Source organism: Acipenser ruthenus, chromosome 10, assembly GCF_902713425.1.
Source record: "Acipenser ruthenus chromosome 10, fAciRut3.2 maternal haplotype, whole genome shotgun sequence".
In the NCBI taxonomy this organism is placed as follows: Eukaryota; Metazoa; Chordata; class Actinopteri; order Acipenseriformes; family Acipenseridae; genus Acipenser; species Acipenser ruthenus.
Genome location: NC_081198.1, coordinates 15,573,842 through 15,601,120, shown reverse-complemented (window position 1 = coordinate 15,601,120; position 27,279 = coordinate 15,573,842). Strand labels below are relative to the sequence as shown.

General features: G+C 36.4%; 1 protein-coding gene across 2 annotated transcripts in view; it reads left to right on the top strand.

Annotated features, from left to right (window-relative positions):
* LOC117413023 (neuronal growth regulator 1) overlaps positions 1-27,279 on the top strand; it is a 241,525-nt gene that overhangs the window by 173,577 nt on the left and 40,669 nt on the right. The window contains exon 7 of one of the 2 annotated variants that reach the window (XM_034021722.3): positions 7,756-7,797. The exons of the other annotated variant lie outside the window; for it this stretch is intronic. Within the exon in view, the coding sequence (XP_033877613.1) occupies positions 7,756-7,797 (42 nt within the window). The remainder of the gene's footprint in view (positions 1-7,755; positions 7,798-27,279) is intronic. 2 annotated transcript variants of the gene reach the window in all.

The following is a 27,279-nucleotide window of genomic DNA, read 5'->3' as shown; positions in this document are numbered from 1 at the left end:
TTCTGTATTTGCAAAGTTTAGGTTAATAACTATCTATTACATTGTTTTCCCATTCTCTTTTTGTATAAACTCATTCATTTATCTGTATTTTGCTCAACTAAGCAGTAACAACAGGGTGCCTCGAGTGTTCAATACAAGGTGATAACAACCTTAAATCTTGAAGTTGAAGTCAAGGATATTATACTAACGAGGGAAACTGTTATCTCCAAGTACATCCATTGCCTTCTCCAGCTATATATTATTTGACAAATGCTTGGGTCTTTGCTTTAAGGTCTGTGTTTTGTTTTGTTTTTTAAGTCAGGTAAGAGCCGTTACACTCTAACTTTGGCTGTGCAACAGGCTGCTGCTGCTGTGCTGTTAATATATAAACTCTTTATGAAGTTTGTTTATTCAAAGTGTACCGTTTTGTTCTACTGCAGGATAGCAGAATTTCTGAATAAAAGTGACTAGCAGTGAGATTCCACTTTTCACAGAATTGTAGAATTCATCTGCCTTGTTGAGGGAATTATAGTTTTTACATTGGACTAAAGCTCATGTTACTATTTCAATAGGAGTTGCATCTAAATTATAGACAATACATTCTCAGAATATGCATATCTGTATCTATCATGACATAAATTATGTAAAGTGTGTACTATAGTATTAGAACAGCTAAAACAATGCGACATATAGAAGAATAATAGAAAGTAAATGGATAAATAGACTGAACACGATTATGCCAGCGGGACTCAACAGAAAAGAATTAACTAATTAATGCCACTAAATATATAACACTTAAATAAATAAATAAATAAACAAAATTCATTCAAAAGTTGTGCATGCTGATGCGCTGGGGAGGCCAAATCAAGGCTGATCCTCAGAGCCAGCATTGCATGATAATATAAATATAAGTTTATATAAAATAATGTTAATTAGAATTAATACAGATTTAAAGATAGAAGTAAAAACGATGTCACAATATATAGAACACCATTACATCATGTAAGAATAAATCATGGATTTGAATATAAACAATAACAAGTACTGTAAAAACCTTTGTATAAGTCTATTTTCTAGGTATTTTTAGGGGGTCCTAAAAAGAGGGGAGCGACTTATACACCGACGCGACCTATAGGCTTTTTCCTGAAATTGTTGTCTCAAAAAGGGGGGCGCGACTTATACACCGGTGCGATTTATACACCGTTTTTTATGGTAGTTGTCATGCTGTCAAAAACCTATAAATACCTCCAATGTTTTGATTCAAACACATGCTCCCTCGAGAAAGATATATACAACATATCGAAATGTTGGGCAGCTGGCTCTTTGAGCTAATGTGTATATATATATATATATATATATATATATATATATATATATATATATATATATATATATATATACACCTTTGCAAGTAACAATGTCCATAGTTCTGTATGTTACAGTTCAAAGGAAAGTTTTACACAATTCAACCTATTTTATATTCCAAAAAACTAAATGTTACAAACTACTGTCTTGATATGATCTGGTGCCACACTACACTAGTAAATCAAATAGTTGTAGGTGTTGTTCATCTAATAATAAAGTCCTCCTCCAGTCTTTCAAGAAATTTAAAAAAAAAACATCAAGTGGGGTGTGAACAGATGCTGTTTATTAACAACATGATATTGCTGAAATGTGCTAGTTTTCTGTTCTGGTTGCTATGATATTTATACAATCTAAATATAAAAATGAAATATAGCTGAGAGTAGGCACCCTGTGCAGATATTTGAAATTATTTGATATACATGTCTTGTTAATATTCAGATATTTGATTTGATTAGTGAGTTTATAAATTACTCTGCTTTAAAAGACAGTATGTGAAAAAGTTCTAAAAGATCAAGTGAAGATTAAATGAAAGTCTGAGTCACCAAGATGTTATATGCATTCTGAGCAACATCAAAGATCTATTTGTAGACACATCACACATAGCAGACTTTTTTTTCTTTTAAAGGAATATCGCACATATCTTTATTTAACTGAATAATAAAGAATCTAATTCTCACATAACCTAAAACTTTTCCCTAACTGAAAATATTAATTATACAGGTAAATGACCCGCTATCTCGAGAAGCTATAAATATGTCTCTTGTTATTATCTGGTAAGACACCTACAGTAGGAGCGCAGATGTACCTGCTAAATAAATATGAGGTTCCTTGCAACAGGTGCACTAGGTTTTTAGCCGTTTGTGTTTTTGTCTTTACATACTGTTGGAGGAAAGCACATAATACTGCATGGCACTGTATGATGTCTTGAGAGCACAAATAGCTAGTTTGTTTGCTTATTGCATGGTCTTGAATGAGGTCTTGACTTAGTAATAGGCCTGCTATGTTAATTGCAAATGTTAAAATAAATGCCTTTTTAATGGCACAACAAGGGTTGGGTAGCACTTTAGTTTGCAGTAAGTAATGCATGTGTTTATCTTACTATAGTAAATATTGTTGGTTTACAAAAAAAACTCATTAATGCCTTCCTCTTTTGCTTGCTGCTTCTTTTTTCTTTCAGCCGTTTACAAGTGCCTCATGCTTAACATGTTTCTGCGTTCTAAAATGTTATCTTGTGATGGATACTGTGAAAGCTTATGCACAGCAATGAATTGAAATGAGAGGAGACACCGTGTTCCTTGCTGTCGTTCAGATGTGTCTATGGAAACACAGGCTCCACTGGTTGACAGCTAATGAATGACTTGTTCCTTTGTCATGCTTATCAATCATGTGTGGTTCATATGTGTCATTTCTCCTAGTCTCTTCATGTTGCATTGTGTCATGGACGCTGTGCTGTGAGTGTTCATGTTTCTTGGTGCATAACTGTGAAAAGAGAATAGAGGGGAATCTATAAGTACAGTAAAAGATGAGCACAAATCACTTTAATACAATGTGCTTCCACCACGCAAAACAATAATGTACCTGCTCCAACTTACAACAAAGTTACTTCTTGCTAGGTTCATGATATCGAACCTGCATTTCGTGATTGTGGGTACATGAATTAGGTTACGCATGAAAACTTATTTGACTGTGATTAGCCAAACACCTGTGCGCTACTAAACAAGACCCAAATGTAGCTATATGCTGTCCTGAAGTATACTGTGATACTGAAAAACTCCTTTAGGACTACAATGCACCTACTCTGACCTTTACCAGCAATGAATCAGTATTATTATTTGGAGCGAAAAAGTAATTTAAAAAATAAACTTCATGCCATGCAAATAACTAAATAAATAAAAAAAATTAACAAATTAAATACCAGCATCTGAGATGGCCCTTGTGTCTAGCCTGAAAAAAAATAGTATTCTTGTAATGATTGTTGCAAAAGGATACATTACCTAAACGTTTTTGAGTTGATTCTCCCTAGTTTTAAAAGTATTATCGTAATTTTAGGAATGCAACATGCGAACACATAGCGTCAGCATTTCTTATATGCAGAGTGCACGGTATATGCATGGTGTGCAGTGTAATCAGGTAATAGGTAAGTATTATGCATTTTCCCATTATAATTTGAAATGGTTTGCTATCACTATTTATCCCATTTCCAGCAACAAAATTGGCTGGATTGTAAGGCCCTTCTCGGATAATTTTCCATTCCATTCTCAGAAAATGTGGATACCCAGGCAAGAAAAAACACTAGCCCTTTATATTACAGGGCATGACTAGCCATTCAATGACATTGTAAACATTGGGTAACTACCAATGGTTCTTGCTCTTACATGTTAACTAGCATGTAATTACATCGTCTTCTTGATGTAACTACATGGTAATACCATTGTACAGATCACCATTGTTTAGACCAATGTAATTTCACCTTTACTGTATTCCACCAGTCTTTACCATTAAAGAGAAGGAAACATTTGATTATTACTATGATATTACGCGGTTATTTATGTTCTGTTGCTTCTGAAAAGCCTTATTGCTGCTGGAAAAATTCTTCCAGGTATAGGATCATTCAAGGATAAATGGTCTGCCAGGTTAAAACATTGATCGATTCTTCGTACTTAGATACAGCCTAAAGCTCTATACTACAGAAAAACTGTGAGGATACAAACAATAATGGAACTCTGTGGTGCTGCTATTAATATTCATATTGGCATAATTATTTTTTAATCATTACATAGATTTTTATGATTAATTACACGCCCAGCTGCTCACAATTCATTAGTTTGAAACAGGGCAGGTTACATTTCTTATACATCTTCTATTTATCATGTAAATTTGAGTAAATTCAAAATTGGTTAGTTTTAAGTGTCTTCTATTAAAACCTTTTCTACAATTTGGAGGTTTGATTTATATGGACATGTTGTTAATAGGATATACAATGTTAAATATTCAGAACATTTCATTATCTTTGTTTACACAAAAACAGGGTTTTTGTGTAAACACTGAATAGTAAGACACACGTTTTTGATGTAATTCTAATAAAGAAATATGTACATTGTCTACATGATGATTGGAGACTGTTAGTAAACTATAAACACCAACAATAAACTAAATTAGGTAGTGGCTGAATGCTGCTCAACACTTTTATCACTTCAATACCCTGACGACATTTGAAAGGCAAGATCATGAAAATAAGGAAGTTATAATCCCACCCACCTAGAACCGCCAAAGCAGTCATTTTGACTGCCTTTTACAATACATGTTTTTATTTTGAATATAATGTACAATATTCTATTTTATTAGCATGCTCACCACAATAGAAGTAACCTGTCATTCAAATGCTGCCTCCTTATGGTGGAGAATGACCAGAGTAGTCTTGGTATTTAATTTACCATTGCAGTAGGCATTTTACAGACATTTTAAAATTCTGTTTCAATGGTGTCTATAAAATACAAAAATAAAACCAATAGACTATTGAGTTAGTTCATCCTAGATGACACTGCTACACATGAAGCAAGGTAGACTATCTTAGCAACCTGAAAAATAGATGCATCTACTGACTTTTATCATGGTGCAAATGTAAGCATATCACCAAGCTTCAATATAGATCAGAGTTGCTCAAAGCAGTTCATAATGCAGAAAAAGTACTGAAAGTTATTTCAAGTGATCTGGGATGATAGGAAACAGCACAGCAAGGTCTAGTTCATCATACAGGTATTGTTATAATTTATATGGATGTGATACAGGCTTTAAATCAGAAAAAAATATTTCCAACTATTTACATATTTCCTTGCATGTATTTTAAAAGTGTTGTGTGGAATATATATATATATATATATATATATATATATATATATATATATATATATATATATACCGTATTCTTTTTTTTTCTTCTCAAAAATAGCTCAAGTACAGTAAAGTAGATACATGTATTAAACTCACCAACAAAAGACATGACTACCCGAGTACACAAACAGCAACGAGACTGACTGCCAAGAAAAAACGAACCAAAACGGTACTGCCCAAATTCGAATCATCCATGACATACAGGCAGCCATTTTCAAAGAAGCGTCATTAGCTTCCTGAGGAATTCATAGAGAAGTTTTTACAATTTCAGCGTGTCTAACAAACAGTACCAGCTTGGACAGATCGGAAATGCTGATCAGACTCCCGTACTTTTCGATATGTCAAGCAATACCACAGTTCACAAATTTTTGAGTTAAGGACATTTTCTTATAACGATAAGTGAAGTTTCTTTCTAAATTAGGAGTTTTAAAATTGCTGCTTTAAGGTAATAATATGGTTTAAATGCCAATCAGATTCAATATTTTTTTCTAAGAGGTTCAAAGTAGCTTAGAAATAATTCCACTATATTATCTTAACTGGTACATCAGTCCTACTAAAAAATATATCCTGTGGCATGTTTCCACTCTGAAGGGTTATACTTTAATTAGAACTGTGGTTTTATGTGGAAAATTACAGTATACATAGAAATAGTGGCCTGTAATATTGTATAGTTTTGACAGCTGTGATGTCTATGTATTGTGGAGGCAGATTTTAAAGCTTCAGAGTCTAAAGCTATACACTTGATGAGAAATCAATATTCAGAGTAGTAAACTGACTTTTTTCTTTTGTACCGTATAACTATTCAAATAGGTGCATATGCTTATGTTGTGTGGCTGTACCAACATGTGAGATAATTGTATGGAGCACTACTGTATTTTAGAAAAGAGGTGAACAGAAAGAAAAATCTATTAGAAATTCACCTACAAGGCCTATTATGGTATTTTTCTAACACCACACTTCTACTCAGGCACTGGTGTAACTGCATTTTCACAGAAAACAAAGCACACCCAAAAAGCAGCTAATTCGCCTATTTGCAAAGTAATACAGATTTACACCAATTATGCCTAGCTTGCTCTCGTACTTAAAGACTGTTACTTCTATTATTACTGTCTATTATATCAGTGAAAAAGAGTAAAAAAGGAAACTGATCCTTGGATTACTGAAATGCTTTGTCATGTGTGTGTGTCTGTGTAAGCATTGACCCAGAAATTAGAGACAGTATAAAACCCCTGATACCAGATAGCAAAGTTTTGTTTTTTTTAAATGACAAAAATACATTTTCTGTGTGGGCCCTGTTCACAAAGCTCTATGTATGAGTTATTGAAATCATGTATAAACATGTAAATACAAGTTCATAATGCCGAAAAAGTACTGAAAGTTATTTCAAGTGATCCGGGAAGATGGGAAACAGCATACAACTGTTTAGGCTTGAACATCAAACTTTATTTAATCCATCCAAACAGACATCCTAAATAACTCAAGGGTTTAAGCTTTGTGAATAGGGCCCATTGAACTTCTTTTCAGAGGCACAGTCTTCCAAAACCTACAATATGTCTTAAATATTGGGCAATTGGAAGCTTAAATAGAATCACAGATACAGTATGAGAGAATCTGGTGAGAAGGATAGCACAGTTGATTTTGAGTGCAATAAAATACACATTAGACCAGATTATTTGAGGAAAGGGGGAGGACGTTTGGTTTAGTATTTAAGTAAATCTATTATAGCTAATAGAAATGCTTTACATTGTTTTTCTTGGTAAGCCATATTAATACGAGTACAATTGCATTTGCATTTCAAAACACAAATGTAAAAGTTTGTGCCAGTGCTGTGAAGTTTACTGTAATTAAACTTTAATGAGAAGTTTAAATTGTCACAGCATAGCAGATATTAATGTACTGCAGTAAAGCTTTGTATAACGTCTTGCTTAAATGCTTACCACAGTATGTTGTGTTAAATTCAACTACCGGTAATCATTAAACATAAATAGTAAATGTGTAACATCTAATCTGAATTAGTTAAATACAGTACCTATTTAATTTATGATAGTACTTTAGATTATGCACCTAGGTCAATGTAGATTATATACATTGTAATAACTTACTGATGGTCCCTATGATTACACTGTAACTACTGCATAATTACATAGAAAAGGTCTTGTGAGCAACATTTTGATACCTGATGGTACAGGCCATTTCCAGGTAATTAAACACGTATTCCACCAGTGGTTACCATGTAAGAGCAGGACACGTTGGTAGTTATTATATTATTACCATGTAATGAAATTAATGTACCATTAATTTTATTTGTGGGGGGGCTTGGGGAGCACGGCCAATGAATTATTATACAAGAGTGTTATCAATCACCAGACACAAGTGTGTCTCATGATAATGTCTTGATGTCTTGTCTGTTGCTTGTGCATGTTTTGTTTTTCTATTTTATTTTACTTTATTTTGTGTCTCCATTGTGTTAATAATACATGAATGTCCTCTTTCTTTTTTTCCTCTTCCTCCTTTCTGTAGCATATATTGAACCTACCACTACTAGCCCTGTGTCAAGTCCAGGTCAGTATCTACATACTGTACTGAATCAGTATATTTGGGTACTGTAAACAGTAACCTCAAGGCCCCTTTTTTTAAATAAAAATGGGTATCCTGGATGTTGGCTTTAGCTTTCGTGTTGTGGGCAGATGTGTCATTACAAACCTCATAATTAAACCTTCACTTAGCCCATTGGTGAAAAAGAGCTTGTGGTTTCATTCGTGACTGTCTCTTGTGGCTCGGAGAGCAGTGTGCTATAATGCTGTTTATAAGCTTTGTGCCTGCCGTCCCCTTCCTTCTATGTAATAAGCTCTGCATGAAAAGGGACTGGTTATAACCAGTCTGTTCTTTTTTTTTACTTGATTTATTGTTTATTTTTGGTGTTCCTGCAAATGGAAGCTTGCTTATACAGTACCATGAACCAAATATGAAAAGGCAACATGAAAAATAAAAAATAAATTAATCAATGGTGTCATGCCATAGGGAAAAGAGGATACTGTTCAGAGAATTAAATGTAAGTATCTTATTTCTTCTACTCATAAAAAGAAAACGCTATTAAATACAGTTTTGTTAAGTAAGATTAGCGGGTTGTCAAAGTTTTGATTTGGTACCAGCCATTGGCTGGTATTATTTTCTGAAATATATGACACAGTCAATCTGATTAAATTCCATCACCATTTTGTAATCCACATGTTATTGTCCTTACTGTGGACATATTGACCTTTTGTGTCTTTCTTCCTCCGTCCCTTAGCCGTTTATTTTAAATGAATATAATTATCTATGGGGTTTCTTCTCAATCACAAAACTATCTGCTCAATGAAAATATGTAATTCTCTGCTTTCATGCAATGTAAATACTTGCAGAACAAATGATAATTTCATGCTCTAACGCAACACTGCAATATCAACACAATAACTCAATATCCTAGAGCTATTGTTTTGTTTAGTTTGTTTCCAAATTGCCTTCATGGGTTATTTAGAAATATCCCAGAAGAACAGTTTAGAAAAGTTTAGCCGTATAAAAATTATTATTGGCTCCTGTCACAACAGGTAATACATTGAGTCAATAAGATTCCATTGATTTTTAATGTTTGCATACAGTGTACATCCAAACCATTTGGAATATAATTAAATCTGTAATACAGTACAGTACAGTGAAAAAGACATATCAGTAAATGTGTACAGCTTTTATAGATATCCTCAGATAAGATATGTTCAATACCAATAAGGTATTACAGTTAGATTAATGGTGTTAAACATTCAGTAAATAATGTGCTGGAACATTTTTCTTGGTTTGTAAATGTTTTTATTCCTAATCATTTGTATTGGTGGAAGTCTTTGCTTGTTTCTATTGTACACTAGGACCTGGTTACTATAGAAGTCTTTGAATTCCGAGGTCATGGATTCAGTCCTTGGTCACAATTTTGTTAATCAATAATAAATATGGTTCATTAAGAGGAAATTAATCCAACAAGGAAATTTGTTTTTAAGCACAATAAAGTTCATACCAATTGTTGTTTTGAAAATGTCAGTGGTTTACAGAGTATAACAACACCCCAAAACTTCATGTTATAAGACCATAACAGCACTGAAACCACTGCCTGAATGCCCTGAATGCTTTCCAAACCTGACAGATGAACAAAAAAAGAAGAACAATAAACAAACTAAAAACAAAACCCCAAAAACCGTACCACATAAAATGGTCTGAGGAAAAACACATTTTTTAATTAAATATGATATTTAAATTTTACTTACATGATATTATAGTGGTTTTGGGTTATTTTTAGTATGTTTATTCCATAACCTCTATCGTCCATTGGATTTCGCTGTGCCATCTGGTTGCATTTGATCATGTATGTGAGTATAACACGTGAAAAATAGCCTACCCTCTAATGTGTAAACACAGAGGACAGTGATCTAATTGAGTGGGACTTATATTTGAAACACACTGCATTATCACATTCCCCAAAGTCAGATGAATTGTAGACACTGCAATTGCTTCACAATTACCCCGTGTGAATAATAACCAATTATAAAAAAATCTAAACAATTGCAATTGTATTTTTTTAGATGTCAACAGTACACAGTATACAGCAAGCAGTAACTGTAAGTACTGAGAATTTGCATTAATTTTACTTAACAAAGTAAGCCTAAGTCTACTGTAGATGTGCTTACATAAATGCCTGCTCAACCGTGTACATCCTAAAGCTCACACCTTTGCTGTAATTTGATTTGTATTTCTCTCTGTTGGTATAGCTGCCAAATGCTTACCTTGTTTATAGCACAACATAAATGAAGTAAGCTATCACCTTCAGTTAGGAAATTATTTATCTCAGTGTCTTCAAAGAGTCAATAACATGCATCAGTTCACATAAAGTGCAGATGGGATTGTAGTGTAGTTTGCATTTCTGTCAACTCAAAGGCATTAATAATGTGTCTCTTTTAAATGCCACCTCTGAAGCTCCAAAAACATCAGAGGCCAAGACCACCCCCTGAAGACTTCATCACAAAGCAATGAACTTCAGTGCCAGTACATGTCATATGTCATTATCTCATTCCTTTAAAAGTCAACTGAAATTATTTACTTCTGTGTGACCTAATGCACAAACAAAACAAACTGAACATATCAAACTAGTTTGCTATAAAATAAATAATAAACATTCTGACCCCCATTTTTCATTGATTTTTTATGATGTATTCTTTACTGTTTTTTTATTAAAGCACTGCTAATTATTTTTCACAATTTCTTTTCAACTTAACAGAATCAAAGTAAGTATTTAACACAGCACCCCAGAAGTTGTGTATTTAACGTTCAGCTAAAATCAAAATTAAATACATTTGTTTACCTAAAAGACGACATTGGGGTCTATTCATAAAAGTATTTGCCGATTTGTCCCAGTTAATAGCATTTCGTTTAAAACGAATGAGTCATCCGCATTGATATTCATAAAAATTTATAAATGGGCATATAGTCATTCAAGAACAAAATCCGTCCTCTTTTTGATGACCTCATCAGCCCAATAAATCTTCCCTGAGGGTCCTAGGTAGCTTTTTACAACATAGTCTAAAGGAATCTACCGACAGCAATATAGAGGTACATGGAAGCACGCCGAAGAGGCAAAGGAGGGGGCGTTTTCGGGTACATTAATAATTTGTTACTGATTGAATGAACATAAGCTATATGGTCCAAAAAATATTAGACCTCAGGGTCTATTCCAATAGATTTTAAACCTGGTCCTCAAGCACCCCAATGGTCCATGTTCATGCTTCAAATAGGAACTCAATATTTGTTTAAAACATGGTTTTCCAGTGCAAATTAATGAGTACTTTTAGGCAACCTCTGTGAATTTAAACAATGTGTAGTTACACTATGTTTATCACCAGTACAATGCAAATTAAAAATAAAACCTGGACCGTTGGGGGTACTTGAGGAGTAGGGTAGAAAACTACTGGTCTATTCAGTTGGCTACAATGGATCAAAATAACCCTTGTGCATCAAGGTTATGAAACATCTCAACATGTAACCGTGCATGCAAGTTTCTTCTGTCTGTAAAACTTATTAATGTAAAATTACTTGATTTAATTGCTTAAACAGAGGTGATATATAGATCTGCCGCCTCCGCTTAGATAAACTTAATTGACACATTTCTTACCAGAATATTAATATGTATATACAGCATTTTTCTATCCAAACAATAAAAAGCAGGCTCAGGCTGCCTTAGAATGTCATTATAGTTAAATCCAGTGTGGCCTGTCAGCCGGGGATGTTGGATTTGGTCCAAGGCCGTGGCAGGTTTCAAGTTATCGATCTCGTGTGGCAGACAAGTGCTAAGGGTTTGCCATAGGCAAAAGGGAAAGCATGGTAAATTAACTCCAACAACAGACCTGGCTGCTTTGTACTAAGGTAGCCAGCACATGTCATGGGGAATCCCCCAGCCACTTCAGATCAATGTTCACCAGCAGGAGTCGCTGTGGGTCAGTGTAAACGAGTGGTTTGCAGTACTCAGGTGTACAGGTGATGTAGGTGCTCCAACAACACACTTTAATTGTGTAATTTTCTCAGTTTTTAGACCGTCAAATAATAAGGCTGGCTCTACCCAACAATGGGTTTTTCCAGCATATAACAAAAGGGGTCGCAGTCCCGAAATAATAAGACAAACACACAACAGACACAAAAACACGTCCCCAGACTGTGTGTGCTCTTTGTGCAGGTGCGGTGCTCTCAGCAGTGGTGGTGAATATATACAGGTGCGGTCCAGGCTTAGCGCTGGCTTTGTGCTGCAGCTCCCAGCTTCCTATTAGCTGTCTGACAAAGACAAATACAGACTTTTCGTCAATAGATTAGAAACTCTACTCACGTTTTCCACAATCCTTGTTACCTCCCATTAACCACAACAAAGGAACCGATTATGGTGTCACGTCCCCCTAAAGTACCCTAAGCCCCGCCTCCTCCGATAGCTAGTTCAGTCACCTGACACTTCGCTCACCATACTAGGGCAATGACTCCTGGTACTGTGACTCCGCCCCTTTCCTGAATGGCTGGCTTCCGACTGCATATGGAATGAACTGCCCAACCATTTAGTATGAGGTGCACAGTTCTTGTTGTACAGCGCCCTCACATGTCGAAAGGGAAATTGTTGATCCTGATTCATTCGCTCTCTGTCACAGGCAGACATAAGAATGCACATCAAAAAGAAATGCAGAACTCTAACTGGATTAACATAGATTGTTCCTCCCTTTCAAGCTCTGGACCATTCCACCCCTCTGCCCAAAATTATAGTACCACTTCTCTGTGGTTGAAGCTATTCAGAGTTTTACTGGCTAATAGAAACCTAAGCACCACATAGCGGGCACTAGTTTTAGCTTTAAAAAATATATATATTGAAAAGTTTCATCAATCTGTAATTTAAATTAAAGCTTTAAATAGAAATGCAGGCCCTGTTTACCAGTTTCTAATTGCATCAAAAGGCAAATACCTGGCTAGTTGTCTATAATGTAACCCTACCTTTCCAACGTGGTTGACGACCAGACAGTAATGTTCTCCAAACAGGGTTCTATTGCTTATGTGCCCCACGGGCTCCACAGAAAACAGCACACTCTCTTTCTAGATACTGAAGCTAACTGGATTTTTTTTCTAGTAGTTTATGGACCTGTGGAAGTATGACTGCATGCAAGTTTCTCAGCCAGTAAGAATGACCCCCTGTGCCCGTTTGTTCTGTTGGCACTAAGAACACACCTAAGGCATGCAGGAAATAAGGACATAGTCTGAGAATTGACTTCACCACTCAACCTGTTGCAAATCTCCATACAGAAATGAAGCTGTAGTTGGAGTTTGAGAGGTAGAATAGTTTCATTTATTTTTATGCGATCGTGAACTGTTTATAGAAGTCACAAAAAGGTGAATTAACATTGGCGTGAAGTTACTTACTCTTTAAAAAAACATCTCTCTTAAAAGAGACTTCCCTGGTTCCTGAACTGTTGAAACGATTACTGTACCGATGCTTGGAATCTTTAATATTACTTTACCACTGAGATTGTGGCTACTGTCATAGTATTTGTCACACTGATCCAAAACATATGCTAAAAATGGAAAAACTATAATTATCTCTGTATATGTTCTTCGCCATAAGCAAGGAAAAGTCATAAAATGGCCTGATGGAAAAATTATAATTGTAACATTTATGCTTACGTGGGGCTCTGAATTAGTCTTCAAGCTATAATCTTATTTCATTTTATACATTCCGCTCCCACATTCCCCTTGGTTCAAGGGCACTGGTGTTCATGTGTTTGAGAAGATGGGGGTGTTCATATCATACCAGAAACTGGTTAGCTTACATCTTAATAGTAAACTATTGACTGTCTCAATTGGTCCTGGCAGTATATTCAGCATTGCATCTCAGACTCAAATTGGTCTGTATGTGCTTTTGATGTTGTCATTTTCAGGGTCACTTTAGTTCTAATAGGAATCTGAACAGCTTCACTACGCAAAATTGAAGCAGGTGCCAAACGATAATGCTATAGCAATTTTTTTTTTTGTTTCATTTTTTTAAATCTGTATGCCGCTGGGATCTTCAGATCCAAGTCTGTTTAAATCAACCAAGAAATGCAGTTCATTTACCTCTTCATCGCCAATATAAACATGTGGCTGCACACTTAATTGTAGTCTGACTCTATGATGTTAAACCTTTGCAGTCAGCACATAAAGGAATTAAGTAATATTTAAAGAGGGTTACAAAAGCTTACAATATTTTTTGCAGATATAAAAAAAAGCTGTTTTCCAAAAACACAAGTAACACCTGTTAACACTAGACCCACCACGGTTATACTCATACGGTACCTAAAACCCCCGCCGGCAGTCATTATGATGGTTACATTTTAAACAACATCAATATTAAAATGAAAGACAAACTATCGGATACAACTCAAAAGTTTTATTCAAGCACATCATATCAAACATCTGCACAGCCAAAACGCAGTATTTAAATGAACAATTAAACATAAAAGGGTTTATTTTCTAACTTACCACATATAACGCACTATATGTAAACGATATGATTCTGAAAATATCACTTGCCAAAAGAGACGACTGGACACATGGACTGTAATACAGTACATATTTTTAAATCCAGTACGTATTGTAGCAGTTACCATTAATGACCCAACAGCAAAATGAAATCAAAATGTTACCTATGCACAGAACTGCTTAAAACGTAAATGCAATACAATTTAGGGAAAGATTTAAAAAATAAAAACAGTCTCCAGAATTAAAACCATATCTAAAGTCAGTATTAAAAATTGCAGAACATAGTTCTCGATATAGCCCTAATGTCACAGTTCACTTGCAAATGAAAATGCACAAAAACAACTAAAATAGATTTTTAAAAAAAATGCATCACAGTATCTAAAACTGTTTAATGTTTAACTTTTACATTACCGTACCTTGTCTCGTTCAATTTGTTTTTGGACGAAGCGCTGTATAACTGCAGTGCAGTGACGGTTAAACAAGTCAATTCTAACATTGAAGAGCTGGGCTTTGTATCAGAAAACTGGTGACAGAGTCGGAAATCGAGTATGACGGGTAAGAGGATTGATTTTATTCTTAATACAAGGATGGTAAAACGTAACTGACGTTTATCTGAGTGTTTATATCTGAGTGCTGACTGTAATCTGTTTTAAAAATCTAAAATTACAACAAAAATATTACTTATCACACATGTGTTGGTGATATAAATTCATATTTTAAAAAATCATTTTGCAGCTACCGCACTGATCATGCAGGTCGGCCATTTTGAACCTCCAGCGAGGCAGCTCTGAGCTCGGCTCAATAGGAAAAGGCACGTAATGCCCGGGCTCTCTGCTTGAAGGCACTCCTGATTGTGTCATAAAAGAACAACTGCATAAACAAAAAAATACTAAACAAGTATCGGGGATGAGGCAGGGAGCATGCAATGACTTTTTCAAAATGTCTCAGCAGCATCCAACGTGCTCCGAGCTAAAAGAGAGTTATGGACGTCATTTTTTTTATTTATATTTATTTGAATTACTCGCTAGTTGTCTGCACATATCTGCAAACAGCCCCATTAAGCACATCACTGTATACAGTATTTAAAACCACGCTTATAGAACAAAGTCTGTTTTTTGCAATAGCATTAACTGACTTTAAGCCCTTACTAAAGTATTCAGTAGTTTGTAAAGATAATATTTTCACTACTTTTAAAATATGGCAACATTACATTTTGTCAATTTGAGTGAAAACGAATTACTCACCTGATACTTTCAGTACTTTCACTTGTTCTGAAGGCCATCCAGTGGTAGGTTTCTTTTTTCCTGTAACTTGGCATTCCACAAAGTATTTTTTATCAAGGTCGATGGGGTTAAAACCAAGTATCCACGATGTTCTGACTATACACATTCTTTATCGAGACCAGCAGCCCAACTTCCCAATGCGAACTTCCTGGAAATGAAAAAAATGAAATGAAAATGAAAGGTCTTCGCGCTTAATCCAATGGCTTTTTCTCAAATTCTCCCATAAACCAACAACAAGCAATAAGATGCATTTCCTGTTTATAACAAATTATTTGCCAAGGAGATGCGTGGCAACAGAAGGTACTTAACAGGTTTTTCAATTAATATATATATTTAATCTAATATGGAGAAATAAGTTACAAAAACGTCCAATTCTGTTTTATATAGTTACCATTAAAATATATCTGGATTATAATGTTACACAAATCTGTGTTTATTATAAAATGATGTTATTTTAAGATTGTGAGTTCTGTAATTGCTAGATACTGTACTAGAAAGTTATTTTTCTACATTTTCATTTTGTGAATTTGAATCCAGATAATATACTATACTGTTTTTTTTTGTTTGTTTTTTTAGAAAATGAGTAAATCTTTTAAACAAAGCTATACTCGACTGTGTTCTAAAACCTCCATTCCCGAAAGAACACTTCGACGGTGGAAGCAGAAGTAATCTAATTTAAACAAAAACAAAAAAAAAACCCAAAAAACATGTAGCTAGTGTACTAGTATTTTTTGTGTCAGCTGCATGTATTGCCTGAATTTAGTTGTATGCCTCATCTGCCAAATAAATATTTGTCTTTCTCAAAAGATAATAAAATTACATTTAATAAATGGGCAATTAAAAAAAAAAATAGTTGTAGCATTTACCTTATTAATAATAATAATAATAATAATAATAATAATAATAATAATAATAATAATAATAATAATAATAATAAAAGACCTACAAAAATACTACACTGGCCCATTAGAACTGATGATTTACAAAGTGGACAGCCAACTGCTTATGTAGAGGAAGATTGCGACAGCATGACTGAAGTCTCAGAGGGAGAGGAAGGCTTGGAAGGTAGTAGTGAAGATGAAGGGGATATCACCATCAATGCAGACAATGATCCAGCGGAAGACACTGCAGATGTTACAGAGCCACCAGAATGTAACCAAAATGAATTCAACAATAAAGTATTTTTCTTTAAAGTCCTCTCCCATGTGAAAACTATAGTTTCACATCTGCTGTTCACATTGTGGCAATTACATTGGTTGCAAGGATGAAACTGGGGAGTGCCCTGTTTGTAAGGAAACTAGAATGTCTACCTTTAAAAAAAAGTATACAGAAGGAAAACAAAACAATGAAAATGTAAATAATTCTGTAAATTAGAGATATAAAATGTTTAAAAATAATAATAACGGCACTGTTATCCACTTTCTATTCACAATAAACCCCTGGTTATCAGACATTACCTTATCAGTAATGCAGTCTAATTGGGGTTCTATTGCTTAACCTACTTATAATACCGGTAATACAATTTAAGAAGCAACATGTTATTACAGAGACATCTTACACAAATGTAACTCTGTTTCAATTATACAAGTGTCTTGGAGTTGATGATAATCCGTGAATAGGAATTTGAGGAAACCGTATTTCCTTGCAAATCAGGCTGTTAACATGACAACGTAAACTGCAACGTTTTATTAGAGTCTCACCAGAACAGCTCTTTTGTGTGCCCTTGAATAAATATCTATCTTTATTGATGCTCATAATGCAATATACTGGAAAGTTTAGATCTGTTGCTTTGATTTTAATTACTTTTTTTTATTTGATTAATTGCAGAACTTTATCATGTAAACCATGCATTAGTGCCTCTTCAGTGTTGGCGATTACTTTGTGGAACAGATCGAGATGTTCAAGTAACACCCTAATGGACACAACTGCCTATCTTTATTATTAAAATCAGTTCGAGAAGATTAACCTTCTCTTTAGAAACTCTTGATATCCATTTCCACGGCATGTGTAAGATGACATTCTGTGGCATATCTGAAGATAATCCTTTTTGGCAGAGCGTTTCAGGTTCAGTTACTGGTTATAACGCGTATCGGCGAATGCACGATTAGATTAAATGTTATGTTAAATTTTTTTTTTAAAAAGGGTAAAGCAGGCTGACCATATAGCAGGTATCAACTGACCATGTAGAAAACCATGTTTCATGCAGAAAACTGAAAATCCCATCGCACATTTGTCCAAGCAAGCAGAGTACATGTCTTATATCATATTCTCAGCGCAGATGTTTGTTCTGAAATACTGGCATTACGGTAGTTGCATTATTATGGTTTGATATTTAATTATTTCAGTAACACCATTGATCTTCCATTGCAATATCTCCAAATGTACCTTTTCTCTCTAAGACCAGTTATCAAAGCAAGGGAATAATTCCCATGCCCAACCAAAATAGTCAGCAAATATAAAACAGCTTTATACTGCATACGACAAATGCATTGTCCTGAAAAAAATGATCCCTTCCCATTTTTATATCAATCTTAGGAAGTAGCAATAATCATAGTTGAAATTGTCTGGTAAAACCTGAAGCACTAGTCATGAAAACCATTGAAGGTTTTCACACAATTAGCTTTTACTCTAGGATTAGTTCACCTGGAAAAGCTGATTGAGATATAACACCCCTTATAAAAAGTCCTTAATTGTGACAAAGGCTACAGTATTTTCAAAAATGTTCTGAAGGCTGGATACTGATACTACAGTCCTTGAAATATAGAATGGAGTTGATTGAAGTTCAGCACAGATAAGGGTTACATTGTTAACCAGTCTACTGGAGTAAGTGGAAGTGTGCCTAACACAATGGAGTTTTTAAAATAAATCTTGTGGTACTAGAAATGCATTTGGATAAGCAAACATACCATTTTAAAAGCCAGATAGGTGCCTTACATATAAAACAAGGGTGTCAAAAGCAGTAACCGGATCAGACAAATCTGTGCGGCATATTGTAAAGAACTTCAGGTTTATGTAGCTGGCTGAATCAATTGATGCAGTCGTGTGAATCGTGAATTTCAGGACAGCGTACCACAGCGGAGAAATTATTTCAAGGTGACTGCAGCTGGAACTTAATTTACTTTTGAAGAAGCGGTGAAACTCATACAAACTGAATGTAGAAGTTTAAATGAACCAGCCGTTCTTGAATCAACAAGCAAAACATAAGTCCCGAAAGACCATCCAACCAGCCTGCATTCATTATTACTCCTGTGAGCATAGTTTAGACTCTATCCAAAGAGACTCAGGATTCAGGTTGATTATCAGCTCCAGATATTTTAATCAAAGTATACAAGGGAAGAGTCTACAAGAGACTGTTAACGCAAGTGGGTTTGCAGTTGATATTTATACAGTTTGTACAAGCTGGAAAGTAGGGTGTGACTGGTGTCTGTGTTACCAGAAAGTTCAGTAGAACAATGGGATGGTCAGTAGCACAAGATAAGATCAAAACAGAGCCGGTGTTTATCAGAAAGTCCAGTAGGACAGGGGGATAGGGAGTGGTACAAGATAAGATCAAAACAGAGCCAGTCTTATCAGAGGGCCTTGGGTGGGGGGTAATATTGTCCAGAAGCTTTGGGGTTCAACTGTTAGGCTTCAGCTGATGTAATCACTGTCTGTTGTAGACTGAAAGGCACTTCCTATTCAGTTAAATATATTTTGTCAGAATTCCATAATTTTCCTCCACAAGTCAGGAAGGCGGGACATTGCCCGGCAGCACTGGGAAATGTATTTATTATTATTTTTCATAGTAGGTTTTATTGTTATTGACTTCAATGATCGTGGTATTTAAATCTGCTGTGGTTAAATTTAATAGACTCCATCATGTGAAGTTTTGGAATGAGGCGATCAAGAAAGTATATGCCTGAGCACTTCAAAGTTATTGGATTTGCTTATTTATAATGTTTTTTTGGTTGGTGGTGTTCTAATGGTTCAACTAATGAACAATCATAATCAAGCTATTTATTGTATGTTCAATGAATATACCAACCCTTTTACTGTAGTTAAGTATTAAAGCTGAGGTCGTTTGGTAGGTACAATAATGTAGACTGCTTCGTTCTTTAGTCATACAGTCATTATTGAGAAGGCCAAGTCAGTATAATAGACCTTTTATAATTAAGCTGTTGTACTAAACATTGATTTCTGCTTAGGTTAAAAACCATCTAGATTGCCTTTCAAATCAGCATACCATTTAATATAGAACAATTTACCATTCTACGTCCAATAAACAGTCAATATGAGCTAGAATTCCTTGACCTCTGTACACCAGAAGCAGATTTATTGAACAAGTATGTTTACATACATTTAAAGTAAAATTGCCTGTGTTGATGATTACTTATGATAACTGTATAGATTTGGTTATCAAACAAACAAAAAAAATTCTCAGACAACATAGAAAATCCGTATTTTTTCACATTATTCCGCAGCAAACGGATTCCTAGGATCCCTGCTCATAAAGTATAGTGAAAAAAAACAATCCATTCTGTAAATCTGGCTATAGGCTAGGTTTGAATTTACAGCACTGGACGATGCATGTCTCTCAGAGCAGGAGCACCTGGTCTAGAGCCTTCTGTAAGAGAGTCACTGACATAAGGTTTAGGCGGTTAATGTGGGTCACAAAAGTCATATTGTGTTCTCAGTCTGTACAAGAGGTCAAAAATCTTTTGAACTACCACATAAGGTCCTCTAAATCACATTTGGCATTTAGGACAACGACCCTATCTCCTGACATTATCTCTAACCCACACCCTGTCCCCCTCAGCATATGACTGGTGACTGACCTTAAAATCATAATAAAACTTCTGTTTCGTGGAGGCCTGTTGCTGATGTTGCTGCACTGCCTGCCTCACCGTCCTAAGTTTACCAGCTAGGGAGGCAACATAATTGCTAGCATAGCGATAGGACTCAACAGGGTTTATGTCCATGACTACATTCACAGGTAAGGTAATCTCTTTCCCAAAAACAACTTGAAATGAGATGTGTCTTGTGGTAGCATGTACACTACTGCAATATGCCACCATAACATACGGCAGTAGCTCATCCCAGTTGGTCTGGTTGACATCGAACAAGGAAAGCATAATAGTTAGTGTCCGGTTAATATGTTCTACCAACCCATCTGACTGAGGATGATATGGTGTGGTATGTGTTTTGACAATTCCTAATAAACTGCAAACTTCTCTAAACAGGACCGAGTCAAAGTTTGCTCCTTGGTGGGTGTGTATTGACCGGGGATCCCCAAATCAGAGAATAAACTGTTCAACAACTGTCTTGGCCACCTTAGCAGCTTCTTGATTTGGCAGGGGAAAAGACTCAGTCCACTTTGAGAAGTATCTGAAGTACCTGTTCTGTCGTGGGATTATTGGGAGCAGGCCTACTAAATCTATAGCAACCCTCTCAAAAATTCATGAAGTGCTAGAGGGACACATGGGGCCCGAGGAGCTGGCCCTGTAGTTTTACGTGAGACACAAGCCACACACATTCTGCACCACTCCTGAACCCCTTTCTGCCAACCCGGCCAATAAAACCGAGCTTTAATCTTTCCCTTCAACTTCTCGACCCCCAGGTGTCCCAAAGTAAAATTGTTATGGAGCATCGCGGTACAAATGACTTGGGAAGAACCATCTGCCTTATTTTGGCCAAATTCCCCCCCAGGTACCTTACAGCTGATCCCAAACTCCACAAAACTTCTGTACTCCCTCAGGCATTGTCTCCATAGGCATCTGTTCTCTACCTTCCTCTTTCCAGCTTCTTAACTGCTGCAAGATAGAATCCTGCCATTGGGCAGCAGCTAAGTCCCACAAGGTCTTATCCTCTTGGACTGCTTAGGTGGTTATCCGTACCTCCTCCACACTGGCCTCCACAAGGGCTGGATGTGGGCATCATGACAGAGCAACTGCATTCTGGTGTAACTTACCAGGCCGATGCATAATGTCATACTGGAATGGGGCTAATTACTCCAGCCACTTGGCGATCTGTCCTGCCAGTTCTTTGAAATTATGCAGCCATCTCAAAGAATTGTGATCCTTGCGGAGCAAAAACCGTCTCCCCAGGAGGTAGTGCCTAAAATGCTGAACAAAGGTTATCACAGCCAACAGTTCTTTCTTTGTCGTAGCATAATTTCTTTTAGCCTTATTTAGAGTTCTACTTGCGTAGGCAATGACACGTTCACCTGGCCCCTCCCCTTGGGATAACACTGCTCCCACTCCCTCTTTATTGGCATCAATATCCAATATAATGGTTTTACCTGGATCAGGATACATTTTAGTTCTCCAAAAGCAGCTTGACATGATGCAATGCATACAAACGCAACTCCTTTCTCTGTCAAACGATGTAAAGGACGAGTCACCTCTGAAAATCCTGCCACAAAACGCCTATAGTATGACAAAATTCCCAAGAAACTCCGAACCTCAGTTACACACTTTGATTGAGGCTAAGTCTGGACAGCTTCAATTTTCTGAGGATCAGTTGCAACTCCCTTCTCAGAAATAACATGTCCTAAATATCGAACTTGAGAAGCAAAAATAAGGCATTTACTGGGTTTAACTTTTAAATTAGCCTGTCACAGCTTACCCAGTACTTCTCCAAGGTGCCCCAGGTGTTCTTCAAACAACCTACCGAGAACAATGATATCATCCTGGTAGACCAGGCACGTATTCCATTGAAGGTCAGCCAGGATCAATTCCATTAGTCTCTGGAATGTACCTGGTGCATTGCAAAGTCCAAAGGTAAGACGTTAAATTCAAACAAACCCTGTCTTTTTACAAAGGCAGTCTTTTCCCTATCAGAGGGGTCAGCTTCGACCTGACAGTAACCACTGATTAGGTCAAGTGTGGAGAATCATTTTGAGGAAGCCAGCGCATCCAATGTGTCATCAATCCTAGGTAAAGGGTAAGCGTCTTTAATTGTCACCTCATTCAGGCACCGATAATCCACACAAAAACGCATGTGTCCATCTTTTTTTTTACCAGGATGACTGGAGCAGCCCATGGGTTATGTGATCATTGAACAAATTCCACTGGTCTCCATCTGCTTCAGCTGCTCCTGGAACTCCTTTTGGAAACAGACAGGGACATGATGAGGCCCAAGCCGAACAAGGGCTGCTGCGTCTGTATTAATTATGTGACAAGACAGATGAGTTCTTCCTAAGTCATTATCCCCCATACTAAAAACAGTGGAATAACGTGGCAACCAGTATAACTGTCCTCCAGTGATACTACTCTAACTTCTACCCCATTCTCTACACAAATTAATGGAAACTTCCTACCTGTAAGGCAGCAAATCTCCCCTTGAACATCAAGCTTGGCTCCAAACTTCCTTAAAAGATCCATCCCTAGCAATGCTCGTTGCCTGGAATTGCTGTCGATTAAAAAGACATTAAATTATCAAAGTCAACTAATCCTGTCCACACCCCAGCTATACTTAACATGCTTCCATTAGCAGCACATACATTTCCACTATACTCTGTCACCTCTGAGGTAGGACACCCAAACTGGTCCCAGAATTCCTGATTAATTAAAGATACCTGGGCACCTGTATTTACCAAAAACTGACACCACTTTTCCTTAATCTTTCCTCTCAAGAAAACACCTGTCCCTAAGCTATCACACTCACTAACCATAGGTCCCATCACAGAGGGGGAAGACACTTGACCCAATGTATCCTCCCGTTCTAGTTTTCCTGGGGTCAATCCTCCCTCTCATGGCCTTCCTGTTGACACCTCCAACAAATTCTACTCCTCTGATCCCCTCTAGTCAGCATTGGGTTAGGCCCCCTTACAGATTAATTACTTTCTCTATATACTCCAGAACACGCTGTAGCACCCATTCTCTCGGAATCCCTGTACTTCAGCTGCTGCACATCCTTCTGTAGCTGTCCTATGGCCTCTAGAACCTTATTCATCGCAGTTTCTCCACCAGAGGCACTCACCTGCCCCACCTGTACCTCCCTTATTCTAGTTTCACGAAGGGATCTCTTTCTCAAAATCTGTTATCATTTCCAATTCTGTGGCCAAATTAATTGCTTCTTCCAAACTGCCATGTTTAGCATTTCTAAGTTGGATCCACAAATCCCCTTTTCCCACATTCATAATAAAATGGTGCCGAGCCAGAACATCTCTGATGGGGAACTCTAAGGTTGGGTAAGCTTTATCAGCTGCTCTCTGAACAACATTACCAAAATCTCTTACACTCTCTACAGTTTTCCATACCAAACTATGAAAACATACTGTGTCCCCTTCTTCACTTATTGGGGGACCCAAATATCTCACTAGTAATTCTTTTAATGGCTGGTAATTAACAGGAGCAGCTGGCAGAATGCCCCTATACATCTCATGTGCTCGCTTTTTAAGCAGCACCATCAAAAATTTTAACCTTGTTGGTTCATCCCAACCATTTATCTCAGCAGCCTCTTCAAACTGCTCCAGCCAATCCTGTCCTTCACATGTAAAAGGTTCAGGGAGAAATAATGGCCGTCTTGATGGACTCAAGGGAACCGTCGAACTCAAACCCTTCAGTAATGTGCCGCTGCCACCACCCGGAAACCTGGGAACTAATGGGTGGTAGCAAGGGAAGGGGAAGAACAAACAACGGAAGAGTCTGGGGGCAAAATGTAATAAAGCGAAAAATAGAGTTTAGACAAAGTGAACGACTACAGAGGAACCTATTGATAGAGGGATGGAACCAAGAAAGGCGTTGCCACAAACCAGGATAATCAAACCAAGCCACATTTTAAGCTTTTATGTAATTTTAAAATAAGTCACAACACAATATAAAAACAATATACATACAGTCATTAACCCTTTGCGGTCAATTTATTAAGTGCACGTCAGGTGCGTCAGGTCCAATTTATTTTCACACTCGCAGTTAATTTTAGACGCGCTGTTTAAAAGTATTTTTTTTCCACAGTCAAACGGGTTTAAAAGGCCCTGCATATCAACAAAGCACTCACTAGGCATCTCCTGCCACGCCCCACCCTTTAGTTCACTATAGCTTTCACATATGCTAATAAATAAATAATAATAATAATAATAGTCGTACATACCGATCAATCATCTCCTGATCACTCGTTTTATCACCAAACGCCTCAATAATGCGATCCAAGTCATTATTTTATTAATATAACATCTGAAGAAAGCTCTGCAAATGTCCGTGATATTCTCTGAGCGCTGATGCAGTCACAGTCAGCTTGTTTCTTTATGGCCTCCATTATCAGATGCCAGGGGCAAGTATGACTATTCATGAGATACACCCTTTTTTTTATTTTTTCGGCTTGTCTCGACTCCTGTCGCTCCCACTCAGCCATTGAATGGTTTTCTAAACTTTTTCCGGAGAAAAAACGACTAAAAACCCGTTTTTTACATCTTTTTGATGATGTCGGACAGAGTCCGACATTGGACTGATAGGAATAATTGCAATGTCGGACCAGGTCCGACATAGGACCGCACACGGATAAACCAACAAGTTATAGAAGCCAATCAAGCCCCTTTAAAACAGTTCACACAACTATGAAAAGTATGAACAGTGAAACACACACATTTTAATCTAACATACTATATAAACTATAAAGAAACAAAAACAGAGTGGTATAACTCAAGTAAATAATAAACAAATCAACAAAGAAATAAAACCATATACCAGTTGGCAATACTCTAATCTCAGGAATAAGATTACACTAGAAAACAAACATGTTATCGCTGAAATGCTAATAATTAAGATACACTACCACAGTAGTAATTCATGATAAAATAGCAAACTAAGACACCGTCAATAATCAGTCACCAGACATATACAAGAGAGAGTGAAAGGGAGAGAGAACTTGCCACAACCAAGCTGCACTCCGCGTCCCACGGGGATTCCGACTTCCTGATAACAATGATGCCTACACCAGCCATCACGTTATCTGCACCAGCACAACACAAGGTCTGTGCTTCAAGTCTGCCCAAGTTCGCCAACAGTACAGTATGTGAAAACAGCTCTCTTTCTGCTCTTTGCTTGCTCTGTTACGTATTGCTTCCTGTCTGGTCTCTCTCGTCTCTCTCTCATGCTCTCTCTTATATAGGGGTGATAATTAATCTACATATTTTCACGTGGATAAATCGGGATCGTTACATGCATTCCTCAGTGCTTCTGGGCTGCTGGCTGATTGAGAATTCAGGTTTCTGTTGTTCGCTGCAGGCATGTCAACAATTGTTTGGTTATTGTTCATTTAAAAAAAATACTTAACCCATTTGAAAATGAAGAGGTTTTTAGCCTCAAATAAAAGTCAATAACAAGAAATGGAGTCTGCAACAAAACAAAGTACAATCAGCAAACAGCTGTATACAAAAACAAGCCTCACTGTGGTAAAGCACAAACATGTTGTTTTATATGGATTGTGGCACTGTCCCGTAACTTTTAAGTGGTTTTAAAATGAATATAATGTGTAAACCAGTTGCATTTTATGGTAAAATACATATAGGCCTATAGAATCCAATATTTCAAGGATATATGTCAAGGAAACATTAATCTACATTTTCAAAGACAGACAGAACAGTGATAGCTTTCAATGTTGGTCTTTGTGTAAAGGTAAATTTTGCAACTGGTTAGTGTGCTATATGCTTTATCCATTGATTTGAGGGCTCACAAAGAAATCATTTATTTTAAAGCAAGTGGTAAAGTAGGTTATTTCAAAGGCACAAACTTTATTGTATGTAAAAAGTCTGATTTTATTTATTAGTATTATAAAGGATGTGTTCAATTTACATTTTAGTAGGCCATTTATCTGGTAGTTAAAAAACCTGTGCATTTTTAGTGATTCCCTGTGACTGCTGTCAAGCATAATGTAATTGTGAGACAATCAGACTTTCATTCCTGCATATTTTTTAAAATGGCCCTTTCAATAATTCTGACAAATCTGCCAAGGACACGGTGTATCTTGAAAGACTGGCTGTATATACTGCTCAGTTGGTACGTGATGCAAAATAGGTTATTGGGTTACAAGGCTAGTATTAAAGAGTGATTTGTCTTGAAAGAATATAAATTGAATTCAGCGAGTTGCCTACTTTAGATTTATGGACAGATTCAAAAGGGTTATGTGCTCTAAAATCACAAATGTAATCTAGACATGTGTTGGGTTCTTGGACATTATATGGTACATAGACACCCCACCCAACTGGAATCTGTTTACACCTTATTAATCATATGTGTGTAAACTAATTGAGAATGCTTCATAGTTTGTAGTTTCCTGGATTTTGTTGTTTTGTGTGGGTTTGTATGGTTATTGTTAACTTGTAAGGACACTTTTTTTGTATTTCTCATTTTGGCCTTGGACAGTTGATTTTCTTGTTGAATTTCCTTGGTTCTGGCTGTCCCTCATATCTGAAGTAGCGAGGCTATGACATTCTGGCTTCCAATTATCCTTGTATCCGCTGCCAGTAATCTCAGCTTCTTTCTGTACCTTTTACACCCTGTCATTCATCTATCTAAAACATTTTTTGTTGTATTACTCACTTCCTGCTGTCTGAATGAGCACTGTTTAAAAACACAGTTTATAACTATTAACCTTTTTCACAATACAGCTTGGTATGGCTTTCTTTATGTAAAAATTATTCAAAATAAAATGGGATTACGCTGTGGAAACTGAGGTACAGAAAATTCCTATTACAGGTCAGTTCAGCATCAGAAAATTAAAC